This window comes from Lissotriton helveticus, chromosome 1_1 (genome assembly GCF_964261635.1).
Source record: "Lissotriton helveticus chromosome 1_1, aLisHel1.1, whole genome shotgun sequence".
In the NCBI taxonomy this organism is placed as follows: Eukaryota; Metazoa; Chordata; class Amphibia; order Caudata; family Salamandridae; genus Lissotriton; species Lissotriton helveticus.
In genome coordinates this window covers 997625362-997638966 of record NC_136057.1, presented here as the reverse complement: position 1 = coordinate 997638966, position 13605 = coordinate 997625362, and the positions used below count along the sequence as shown (strand labels likewise).

Here is a 13605-nt window from a genome sequence, read left to right as displayed (position 1 = left end):
TTATGTCAGTCTGATTATATAAACAACATTTTATTTTTGTTTTCAAATTGTTCAAAATAGATAGATACGTGTATCAATAATGTGTTTACACAATAAAATATATACAAAAAGATGCTCAGGCCTCAATGGTAGTGATTCCCATGTACTACCTTTCACACAAAACATTCATACATCCTCGTGCTCAGATATACCCATTCAAACCGTGAAAACAACCCTAACATTTATCACATATAATAAATCGTATTAGTTTAAGGCCCCTATGCATAAACAATGTAAAAATAATTATTTTCTCATATGGCAATTAAATTGCTGATATGCAGTTCAGGAACATATAACGTTGTGGATCAAAAGGAAACCTTTTCTTAAATATGTCAGTTAAATAAACGCCTATTCAGTTCCATATGAATCACTCAATGAAGTAAATAAGTAGGGGACATATTTCATCAAAGCGCCGACGAGCATTTCGGTGTAACACCCCCTATCCTAGGGTTATCACCTTCTTCAGGGCGTAAAAACTAATTTTTGTCCAAAGTCCATAGGACCAAACAAACGTGGAACAGTTGTTAATGTACACATGTGCGACAAATAGGATGATTACGCTGAAAAGCAAGCCTAGACCATGAAAGTAGATGAGTTGTGCCAAAGGGAGATGTGTTGGGACTAGCCGCGAATGAATTCGTTTAAGTGCACTCGTCCGCCATATGTGGTCGTCTGTCTGATTAGTAAAATATTGAAGCGTTCAAATTGGGAAGCGCTGATACTCGTTACAGGCAGTGGGGCAAGGTTAACCGGTATCTAGACCTTCAAGTTTGCGGATTTCGTTAGTCGAAAGATTGGGTGATCTTTAATGCACACTCAAGTCGTTCTTCCGTGATAAATGGACGAGAACAACAGCACCGAGGTCCGGCAATCAGGGTAACATCAAGAATAAGCAGAGCGCTCCAAGGGTCTGATAAGGCAGAGATCAAATGAGCAACTTCTGCTAAAGGTGGTCCGCAAGCTCCCGCGGGATGCTTAAAATGAGAGAGATGAGTGCTGTTTCCAATGGGCCAGTCTAGTAGTGATAAGCCCTCGGTGGTTTGGGATGGGAATGCCAAAACAGACAAGGGCATGGTCTTAGCAGAAGACCAGTAATGGCTTGTCGATCAAGATGTTTGTGATGGAAAAAATGTGGTCCAGGAGCGGTCTGGGGGCGTTTGTGGGTTCGCTGACATGTTGTATGAGGCAGAGATTCCAGAGGTTATCTAGAAGGGGAACTGAAAGGTCTTCTAGATGGAAATTCAGTTCTCCTAGGAGGATTGAGGTACTGGAGTCTATGAGGGGTGCAACAAAGTAGGTGATGTTACTGGCAAACTTGGCACACGGGTCGAAGTGGTTTGTACAAGAGAGTCCCGCACAGGGTGAAGTTGGCTGGGATTCGGGACTTGTAAGTAAAGTTCTCTGTGCAACATTTCAATTGAGGGGGCGCATTTGAAGGTTTCCTTGAAGATAATAGTGAATCTACCTCCGGGTTTGTACTGGTAGTCTTGTCTCTAGAGGGAATAGCTGAGGCGATGTCTCGTGCCGAGGCTAGGTTCAATCAGGTATCTGTGCTGAAGAGCAGGTCTGGTGTTAGATCATGCATATTACTGTGATGTTTTTCCTGATCGAGCGGGTGTTGAGAAGCATTCTTACGAGTGTGGTGTGATGTGGTGTGTGGGTAGGAGCTGGTGGGTGTCTGTGTGGGTGTGGGTGTGGTGCTGGGTAAATGTTGTTGGTTCTGGCATAGTAACGGTTCATCTTTGTCAAGTGCATATGCTTGCTAATCCCATCTACTTTACAAACAGACGTTTAATAAAAGGTCTAAAATTAAGTAAACAGCAGTATTTATTTCTGCTGGCTGTAAACACTCTTTGGAAAGGGATTACAATCAATATATCACTTTTCCATTGTGCAGAAGTAAAAACAGTTCTAGCCATTGTCTCCTGTGCTCCAATAAAGCACTGTGTCAAAATGGTGGCACTCAACTGAAGGCGGCTGTGTGATACACCCTTTACTCTTCCCGGTAAAGCAAAATCAAACACCCTAATTCTTTCTGGAAGACGCTTGAACCTAAACAATGGTGGACCCACTGCTGCCTCCCCACACACCACCCGATACAAAACCATACACATGCTCGCATACTTCCAGGGGTGTTACCCTTTCTATCCACAAACTAGTGATGCCAAATTTATATTTCTGAGCCGGCAATGGAAGGGAGAGATGGCCCCCTTTGAAATTCAACCTGATGAGTTGTTAACACGTAGGCAACCAGTAGAATGTCACCAGGTAGCTGGAAAAACAGTGAAAGGGGAACAATCGGCGAAAATAAGCAACCGTTCCACCATGAGGAGGGCAGGAGGGCAAGAGGGCAGCCCACGAGCTACCAAAGGTGGCCCAGCCCAAGAGTAGTAAAACCACAGAAAGAACAGATTGAACCTTTAGACGGCTTTGCCCAACACGCCACTAAATACACCACAGTAGGATTATACCTCAGTTCCAGTGCCCTCACTTTATGAAAATCTTACCACCACTGTGCTGTCACTTTCAAGAAATTGAAAAGTGTGAAAGTGATTGATGTGCAGGTTTAGTTGTTTACGTAGACTCTGGGTTTCCATGAACACTACAACTTTGGACTTCACTTGTTTTTGCTGGCAATGCTGCCTTTCCCTGTCAAATGGAAATATATGAGTTCACAGCCAAGTCTTTGAAATGAAAACTCCTCTCCAATCTTAAATCACCTGAAGCCCCCAGTGCTGCAAGACCTGAGCATTTTTGCATGTTTTATCTTGGAGATATCGCCATATCAGTTGCATCTTCTAATTTGCATTTGCAGTTATTGGCTAAAGTGTTCTGGAAGATTTTATTAACAGGCTTACTCTTAGGGGTTAAACACTGAGAGGCAGATTTACTTAGTGTGTGCAGGGCAATGAAGGGCAATAGAAAGGCTTATTTGGGCCTTACGGAGCCACACAAGGCCTGATTTGCACGGCTCTGTGAAAAAATGTAACGCAATGCTGCACCTTGCACTGCGTTGTCTTACATTTCCTACTGGTAGGCGTTCCATGGGTGGAGCATGGTCATTCCCATGCATGCACCCATGGAGTTCACATAATTTCATATTTACTAAAGTTTCTAAAGCTGGAATTGTGTGCAAATCTTTTTCTCCTTGTTATTACCTCTTTAGATTGTTTATGTGCAGGAAGGTATGCCTTCCTGCACAAAAACAATCCTATCCATTATGGAGGAAACCCTTGCACCATTGTCCAAGGGGGCCTGCATTGGCGCTAGGCAGCAATAAGTGCCCCAGCACAGAGAAAGAGCTGAACAACGCCATATCTAAGTAGACATGTCTTGCTGCACTGCGTTGCGTGAATTCTTAATAAATCTGCCTCTAAATGTTCCGAGTGAGTTTGAAAGGAAAGGCATTTCTGGGGATCATTGTCTAGTGTTTTTGCTTCATTGCAAGACTTCCACCAGGAAAGTGAAAACATGCAGCATGTCTACTCAAACTACAGTCTTACATAGAGGTTTGAGTCCACGTTTTACACTTGCAGTGTCTAACACTGACTAGCTGAACATGGTGAAGATCAACGCCTCTGAACCTGGGCTAGTGGCAGTGATACAACAGATCAATGGGGTTTTTATTCTAGGGTTATCTGCACATAAATGCAAAGATATCTCGCCATTTCTTAGCAAAAATATCACCCTTTTGAACTCACAGGTGTAGGAATGGAGAATCCTGCAGCTACCAGGGGCCCTATTACAGGCAGAGCACACTTTTCCTGTTTGCGCTATGGCACACCATAAAGCAGGTGCACTACGTGCAACAAGGAAAAGTGCACTCTTATCGGAAGAATGTGCTCGAACAATAAGGAGTAGCTGTTTAAAAGCTGCATCGTGTCTCTCTGTGCAGACGGCACCCACCTGCGCTTCCAAAAGGGATTAGAGATCCTCCTGAAGGCGGGTGCAGTAAGTGACTACACCTGCCTGCAGAGGAATGCCTGGGGGGTCCTTGGGACCCCCTTCATCCCTTGAGAGGGCTGCCCTCAGGGAGTGCACTGACAGTGCTCCACCTTTTTGTGGCTCCTACGGACATGTTTACCTCTGCACTCACATCTGTAATACAGCATGGACGCAGATGCAAAGTGATACCCTCATTAGTATTGGCCAAGCACCTATGCAAATGAGGGAACATCCTCTCTTGATAGCATTGACGCTACATGTGCACCAGCGCTATCTGTAAGAAAGAAAGAAAGAGGAATTGACAAATAGAACAAAAGAAGAAAAAAAAATAACCGCCAAGATACATTTCTATTGCAAGCCTCAAACATCACCCCTGTTAATGAAGCTCATTCTGGAGGAGGCTTGGAGGTCCTGCTCCATGAAAGCAAGGACAGGGAGTAGGCGAGGGGGTGAGAGGAAGGCTACGCTTGACCCCACATCATGGCCGTGCTCAGCCAGCCAGCATCCTGAGCTGGCAGGACTGCAATCCGAGATCCGCCCCTGGAGCAGCTCTCGAGGTGGAGGTCAGGCAGCTCTGGCCTCAGGCGCACTAATTGCTGCTTTTCTCAGACAGGCCCTGGGGCCTTGAGGCATGCACTCTCTGTTTTTATCGGAAGAAAAAGATACAAAAACTAGCACTGGGTGGACCAAAAGGGTCTTGATTTATCTCACGCTTTATGAACACTCACTACACCAATGAATAGAGTTACCAGGCACTGACACGCGGCACTACTTGTACCGCGCTTAATGCGGGCGCACATGGACGATAGGGGCTGAGTCACAAAGGCATGTAAGAGTATGCAATGTAGTGCTCTTTTACACACACTTGTCAGTCTTTGAGAATCGGCCTCATAACACCAAAGATAGGAGTAAATTGGAAATATTCAGGTGGTCGGGCCTGAATGAGAGTTTGGCGGTTGGGACACATCAGCATAAACATGACAGATATCCCACCTGCCGTACTACAAGTGCATTATATCCTACGGCACCTCTAATATGGTGCGACAGAGTATCCATCCGCTAAACTCTACATGACGCCTATTGTCATATACTATTGATACAGATTGAAAGGTGTATGCCCTCGTTGCACTTGTACTACTAGGGAGTTGGTCTTTTAAAGGTCAATTCACAAAGACATTGCAAGAAAATGCCCCTTTTTGGTGGTCGCCCCATTTTTGTGGTTGGGTTTTATTGCTGGCTTTTGGATTCTGTGCACTGGGACTCTCACAACCAGTCCCCAGTGCATGTCCTCTGACCCCTTAACCTGTCAAATTGTCTAAATCCGTAATTGGCAAATTTAACTTACCTATATGTCCCTACCATATGGTACCATTTGTATCCAGGGCTTCACTGTTAAATGTCACAAGCAGGCTGCAGCACTTGTTGTGCCACCACTAAAGTGACAAAACATGTCTTCACATTTGCCATTGAAGTGGTGGTGCAGATTTAAAACTGATATATTTCGACCTGACAGTCCTAAAACCTTCTTTTAAATACTTATAAGTCACCCCTAAAATAGGCCTTTTATGCCATTTTAGCAGGATTCATGGTATTTAAAAGTAGGACATGTATGTGTAATGTTTTGTATACCCTGTTAGTGATAACCTCTAAACTAGTTTTTCACTGTGTCAAGACAGGCTCTCCAATAGGATAATACTGTTTTACGCTATTACACTTTGTGACAAAGTGGCTCTATATATACACTGGACTAGAAGGAAGTACAGTGTGTATAGAGTCCACCAACCCCAGAGGTATAACAGAGGTTAAAGTCAGAACTGACCTTACTCTCCAAAGTGGTAGCTTGGTCGAGCAGTAAGGCAGTACCAGAGGACAGTGTAAAGCATTTGATGTACCCACTCAGTCAGCAAAAGGTTTCACACACTCAAGGACTGAACTCCAGGCCAATTGTTTGTTTATCCGAAGATATGGTTGTTTTTATTTTTAGAACCAACAGTTATAAAAATATACTTTTCAAGTTACGAGTACTCTCATGTAAATACTTTGCCGAGGAGTAATAAGTTTGTACATACAATAATTACAGGTTAGCTGATAAGCAATACAGTTCTGAAACACACTCTAGCATTGAGCTCAATGGGTTTTCATAGGAAAGTACAGTTGATTACTTTATGGATTACTTTGGTAATTCCAGGACTAGATCTTGGATTTAGTCCTGGGGTCTAAGCTGAAACCAGATTAGCAAAAACGTTTTAGTTACAGTGATGATTTTTCCTGAATATAAAGCTGTTTTAAAAGTGCACACCTAGAAACTTTTCGAGGTGATTCTCACAATGATATTCGATGGGAGGAAATTCAGGTTACAGGTAAAAGTATGATCGCGTTACTTTAGTAACCCAGCACCAGTCTCCTAGGGCAGCACTGGAGGATTAACTCAAAACAGGTAGGTAATTGCGTTTCAGTATTTCGTACGATTTTTAAAGAATATTTGCAGTTTTCAAAAGTAGACACTTAGAAGAAATTACATTGAAAAGCAGACAATGGGTTCCTATGGAGAAAACACAGGTTACTAGTAAACCCGCTAGGGATTACTTTTGTGGTTCAGTAGTGGGCTGAAAGGTACAGTACTGGCTTCTCTCCTGATCACAGATGAGTATTTTCGAATTCGGACTTCGGCTGATTTTATAGGAATATTTTCAGTTTTCAAAACTTCACAGAAAATATTCGAGTCAAAAATGGGTCAATGTTATCCAACGGCCGGTAAGTGAATTACCGGTTTCCAGGTGAGTACTTGGTTGGTGAAATTAGGGTTCTGGGCATAGTCTCAGGGGTCCCCCAGGGTCAGGTGAGTACAGTTAGTTCAGTCCCAGCGGCGCAGGGGCGGCCGGGTGCAGAGGTAGGTAGGCCCAATGTTATCCAATGAGGAAAAGGGGGGCTTCGGTTGGTGGCTGCTGGCGAGCAGGCCACGCGGCTCTGGGAGCTGGGCTCCTGGTCACTTGCTCAGGGCAAGGGGGGAAGTAGGATAGGACAAAGAGGTCACAGCCAGCGGCACTCGGGCGGCTAGGTGCAGGGTGCTTTTGAGCCGTTGGGCGCTCAATGTTATCCAATGAGGATCTTGAAAAAGGAACAAAGGCTGCAGGCTCGGGGACGGTGACTCTCCAGGGGTGACCAGCTCTTCGAGAGGTAAGTTGGGATGTTGGAGCACAGGTAGGTACCCCAAAGGGAAGCACAGGGGGCTGTAGGGCGCCGGGTGCAGGGGTGTCTTTGGGTGTCGGAAAAGCTTACCCTCGGCTGGTCGCGGTTGGGGTGGCCCCTGGTTCTGAGTCTGCAGGCGTCGGCTGGTTCGTCGTGGAGGGTCTTTAAGCACTGGACTTTGGGTCCCAGTCGCCGGGGGGACGTCCTTGTGGTCTTGGTTCGGGTTGGCCCGGCCCGGACTCGGCTGGTGCAGAGTGGGCTGGACCGGAGCTTCCTGGTGGGCACCAGGTGGGTTGTTGCAGCAGAGCCTCTGATGATGGGAGTCCCAATTGTCGAGAGGGTCAAGGCAGGCAGGTCCTATGGGTGTCCCAAGGTTGCTGTCCGCGGAGGTCGCCGGGTTTAGGCAGGAGCAGGTTCCTGGATCAACAGCCCGGTAGGGCTGGGGCCAAGTCAGTTGTTGTTGTCCTGTTGTTAGCAGCTGCACGGCGGGTCGTCTTCTTCTTTCTTCTTTTTTATATCGGGATCAGAGGAAGAAAGGTTCAGGGAGCCCCTAAATACTAAATTTAGGGGCCTTACAGGTAGGACAAGGGCAGGGGACAATGGGTCCCTGTCCTGGGGTGAGTACACCCCCTAGCCTGCTCCTGTCCTGTGGGAGGGGGGCAGGAGCCTAGCTGGGATTGGGCAGGACTCCCCATCTACAAGATGGCAGGAGCCCGAGGTCGTGCTTCACCTCGCCTCCTACACCTGAGGGGTGGAGTTGGCACAGGTTGGCACACCCCCCTTCCTGACGTAGTTTTTCCCGCCAGTCTTCCCGCGAGAGTGGGGGTAGGACTGGTGGGGGGGTGGTTTATGGGTACAGCAAATGGTCTGGGGAAGCTCTCAGAGGCGGTATGCCTTTGAAGCTTCCCCCTGTCCATCCTGGGGGAGGAGACATAGCACCTCACCCAGGATGTGCATTGTTGCAGACCCAGGAGAGCGGGGGGCTCTCCACCCAGGGGTCCAGCAACATGTCTGCTGTGTGGCAGCCTCTGCAGCCACTCAGCCCAGATGTGGATTGTTGGTTCGGGTTTTTGGAGGGCATCTCTAAGATGCCCTCTCGTGCATGTTACATTAAATCCCCCACTGGCATCAGGGTGGGTTTAATGTGCTGAGAAGTTTGGTACCAAACTTGGCAGTCTTCAGTGAAGCCATTATGGTGCTGTGGAGTTCGTGAATGACAACCTCCCACCACCATATACTCTTAAATGGCAACACTGCACTTACAGTGCCCAGGAATGGCCCTGGGTACTGTAGGGGCACAGGGCTCATGCACCGGGGCCCTCACCTCTGGCATAGGGCACCCAGCTAGAGGGGTCACTGAAGTTTGCCAGGGCAGTGGGTTCTGTGGGCATGGCACACAGGGATGTGTGCCATGTCGACTCTTGCTTTAGTTCTGTACTTAGCCCCTCAGCCTGCAAAGGCAGTGTGTGGGAGCCAGGGTACAGGGCCCCCGAGGGTGGTACAATAAGTGCTACAGCCCTCAGGGGTCTTCTCTGGTCACCATGCCCTGGGTACCTAGGGTACCATTTACTAGGGACTGACAGGGGCCAGAGATGCCAATTGGGTGTTTTGTTTCAGCATAGCTTTTCTTTGTAGGGAAGGAACACCGGCCCTGGGTACGTGATTGGCAGGGACCCAGGGCACACTCAGTCAAAGTACATCAGCAGTTCAGAAAAAGTGGGGGCATACCAAGGCAAGAAAGATGGCACTTTCTCACAAACTTAATAAAGTGCTAAATACAGCTTGGGAATAACTAGAAACAATTTTCAAGGGCTCACTTTAATAGTAGTTTCAAATCCAATTAATAGTAGTCAGATTTTATATTACTATTAACCAAAACACACTTTTAGAAAGCTTACCACCAGTGTCCAGTTGTCATCTAACCCTTGATAATTTCCCTAGAGCGAGATGTCAATTGCTCCCACACAGTGGAAAACGGGCTATGGGTGTGGGGAGGCGCATTCCTTCATTGAGCAGGATGGCCTGGTGGCCATGACCAGGCCCTTCCTAAGCTTGAATGGATGCCTACACTGGCAGCCATAGCTAACACATTGGCCTGCCCGCTTCCCTTGTCCTGCAGCCAGGCAGGCACCAATCCCAGTTGGAGACAAGCTTCCCCCAGAACCGGTTTTGAGAGATCATAGAGGTGGGGTTGCTCATTTCCCTGGCCACACCTCTAGGGAACGTTTCTGCCATGTTCGATTTAGGCAGAGTGGGGCAATGTGGAATTGTTTGCAGTAGGAGAGACAGGGACTGCTGTGAAAGTGGTTAGGATTACCCCTGGGAACATTTTCCCTATTAGTTAGGGAGTGACCAGGAGTCACCCCCACCAACAGGTTACTGCCATCCATAAATGTGGCACCCTCTATAGAACACATCTGGACCTGTGGAAGAGAGAAGGACTTCACCAGCTGCTGCGAACCGTGAGGAGAACTATAAGGGCTAGACCTGCCTCCACTTGTACCCAACGCTAAGAAGTGGACTTACAGAGTCAATTGGTTGACCTCCTGAAAAGCTACTTAGGCACAAAAGCTATAAGAAGCCCACTTTCCTGGAAGTGCCCAGCTGACCAATTATAACTGGTCAGGCCCTGGGCCCTGCTATTCGCTTCCCTTGGAGTGAGGTCTGATCCCCAAGTTCTGTTCCAGAGGTCTTAGAACCCCTGACTAATGATAGATTGTACTGCGCCTGCTTTGCCCTGAGAATTTACAAAGTGTATGGCAACTTTCTTTAAAATAACCTAACCTGTCAGCCGATATGCCATGGGTGCATCACTGGTGGAAATGGACTTCCAGTAGCTCCCACTACATTCTTCACCAGGGCTGCTGTCGAAGCGGCATCCAAAGACACCAGCCCCAGCCTGTGGCCTTGCTCCATAGAGGGAATCTCGAGGTCCATAGAAGCGCCGAAGACCAGTCACCAACAGCTTCACCAGAACTGATGCTTACCGACACCCGACTGTCACTGAGGCGGTTTTTGGCACAAATCGTGACTTTCCACACTGAGACTTCCTCCTTTTATCGACGACCTCATCGGGACCTCATACACCTGCAAACCATCGCCTATGCCTCAACGCCAATTTACCCATCAATAAACCGTGTCTAGAGCTGTTTCTAAGAAAATACTTTTACACGGATGAATCCAATCCCTGTATCCAACCAGTAATGGATTGCAGTTCTACTTAACTTTTGACCTTGCATTGGTTGTATGTATGTAAATGTATTGCGACTTATATAGCGCACGTATCACCCGAAGGTATCAAGGCGCTTGCTTAGGGAACCCGTCCTGGTATTCCCCTGTGAGATACCCCGGCAGGGTATCCACAAGGTGAAAGCCAGGCATCCCGCCGCGAGGGGCCGTAGTGGAGATTAAGCAAGCTATTGCCCAGAGTCGCAGAGTGTGACCCCGTGAGTCGAATAGGCACCGGAGCGAGAATTGTCGAGTCCGTGGAATTTTGAGCCTGAGACCCGCCGAGGCGGGGAATCGAACCCTGGTCCACGGCCGATCTCAGCTTCCGGGTCTGCCGCCTCTAACCACTGAGCCACGCTTCTCCAGGTTTGGTTTAGGGCAACAAGTTGCCTGCCATTGGAGCTATGCACTTTTTGATACTATTTTTATTCAAAATGTAAAAAATATATATCCCTGGTTCTCCTTATTGGATTTTTGTTGTTTTGGTGTCACTTTGTTCATTAAATTATTCTCTATTTTCGATAAATTGGAGTGTAATTTTGATTGTGTTGTGTTTTTGACTGTTTAACTGTTTTTGTACTTTTAAATGCTTAACACTTTTCAAGCTAACAGGGCCATTATTATCTGTGGTGAACATCATCCACCTCAACTAATATTCCACTTTTTCACAGGCATGTTGGAGTTAGTACAAAAGTACGCCAGGATTACTACTTCCTATAAGCATGCATGATTTTGTGATTTGGCCTCAACCTCTGCACACAGAAATATTCCACAGGTGTACAGCCAGACACCTTATCTATAAACATTTCACAACTGTGGGTGTGCATAGTGCAGCCAAACAATGTTTATAAGCATCCACCCATTTATATCACATGCCTAGAATAGCCAGGCAGACCGGAGGCTATTCACAAAAGCATTTGGAGTATGTAAAACAGTTCTCCATGTGTCAGGAATGTGGAGTATGGCCTGACTGCTCCACAATCAGAACTTAAAGGGGGGGGGGACAGAAGACTTGTAAAGCTCTTTTGTTGCTCAAAAGGTAAAATTAAGTTTTGCATAATGCTAGAAAGGCAGCCAACATTTGTGTTTTCCTGACCTGGCAGTGGAGGAGGATATAACAGAAGTTCAGTCGGCCATTTTTATTGACTTCCTGCCTTGATCACGGTGACCCTCCACTGGTAAAGAAAGCATATCATCTACCCTGGAGATCTGCTGCAGCAAATTCCCCCTATAGTGATCGAATGATGGCGGTTTTGGCAGACTTGGAGCGGTAAGAACCAATTTTGGAAAAAGGAGTTACTATGAAAAAAAAACTTAAATACGAGAAGAACAGGAGACAGCATTTTCCCTGACGCAAGTACTCTGCATCAAGGTTGCTGAGATGTGGAAGAGCCCTGTGGCAAAGGGGGTGCTTAACACATCATGGTATCCAGTGAAACTGAAGGTACAACATGGGGAGATGTCATTTCTGTTCATTAATCCTGAGGCGGCGGACACCTTCCTGGAGAGATGGAAGGTTCCTCCTCCACCGAACTGATGAAGCCCAATGAAGGAATCGAACGTCTTGGACGGCAAATCTTTTTTATTTTTACTTACTAAAAATATCGAAATGTAAAAAAGAAAGAAATGTAACTCTCAATTTGTAACTATTATAAATATCAACTACAACTACTAAAATCGCTATTGCTACTTTTGCTGTTACTTAACACTACTACGGTTATTATTATAACTACTACTATAATCTCTACTGCTGGCATAAAAACTACCATAATTGTGTTTACTACAAATGCTAACAATATTTCTTTCATTACAACTATTGCAAAAACTTTAAAACTGCTGCTATTGATAGAATAGGAAAAATAGGCAACTCAATTGCTTTGAAGCCTAGGGCATATGAGCAGCTTAACCTCTCCAAGGTCACACAATGATCCCGAAGCAGGGAACAAATGATTGTTAAAATAAAACCAAATGCTTGACTCGATATATTTCCATATGTTTACATTCTGTGGAGTTTGTGCCACATGCCAGCACAGTGTTGTAAGCATGTATCCCGATCCAACATACCTGTTTTCCAGGAGGTCCCGGGGGTCCGGGTGGCCCAGGGCTTCCATTTTTTCCTCTCTTACCTCGCTCCCCCTTAAAAAGTCAAAGGGTAGGCAGGTTAACACAATAGTTTAAAATAAGAAGGGCGACAAAGAACAAGGTAGATTTTCACAAGAAAGCCCCCCGAAGTAATCCCTTTCTTGTATCCATGTATGTTAACTACATTGAGGATATACTCAATCCTGTTCCTCTTTTCCGAAGTGAAAGAAAACACACTTGCATAAATTAGGAAGCTGACCTTTGAACTTTCACTCAGCTGCTTTTTGCAGAGGACTTAGTCTAGCCCCCCAGTAGGACCCTAGCAAAGGCTTTGGATTGTGGGAACAGCAGACGAGACTAGGAAAAATAGGTGATGCTTACATCGCAAGGGCTACACCGCGCCACATTACAATGCAGGTAAGTTTTTTAACTTATTATGAAGGAAAATAAGGGGAATAAAGGGGTTTAAGTTATTTTAAGGATTCAGGGATGGGTGAGGGTGCTGGGTAGTAAGGGTTATAAAAGGTCTTAGGGTTCGGGTAAGAGTAAGGCTATGAGACAGTAAGAGTTAGAAAATACTTTTAGGGTTCAAGGCTGGAGAAAGGTAGCTGTTAGTGAGGGGTTTTTAGGGCTCAGGGTTGGGTAAGGGTATGAGGATGTGAGGAGTTTCTGGGGTTCAGAGGTAGGAAAGGGTACAGTTTAGTAAGGTTGTTTTAGGGTTTGGGATGGGTAAGGGTAAGGGTTAGTAACAGGTTTTTAGTGTTTAAGGTTGGATACGGGGTATTAAGGGATTCCTAAAGTTCAGGGTGGGTAAGGGTATGGGATGGTCAGGGTCTCTGAGGGTTCAAGTATGGGTAAGGGTAGGGAGAGTAGGGGTTACACCAGGTTTCTAGAGTGTAGGGATAGGTAAGTGTAAAGTTAAGTAATGGGTTTTTAGGGTTCAGAGTTTGTTAAACATATGGGAGAGCAAGTTATTTCTATGGTTTAGGGCTGGGTAAAGGTGCAAACTGGTAAGGGTTTTAATGTGTTTTAGGGTTCAGGGATGGGTAAGGGTTGGTCAGGGTTTCTGAGGCTTCAAGTATGGGTAAGAATAGGGGGTAGTAAGGATTACAAGAGTTTATT

The 13605-nt window shown here is 46.1% G+C and overlaps 1 protein-coding gene across 1 annotated transcript in view; it reads right to left on the bottom strand.

Moving 5' to 3' along the window:
- The window catches only part of LOC144763327 (uncharacterized), a 1153250-nt gene that overhangs the window by 341775 nt on the left and 797870 nt on the right, over window positions 1-13605 (bottom strand). The window contains exon 70 of the mRNA XM_078648815.1: window positions 12466-12537. Coding sequence (XP_078504941.1) covers window positions 12466-12537 — 72 coding nt within the window. The remainder of the gene's footprint in view (window positions 1-12465; window positions 12538-13605) is intronic.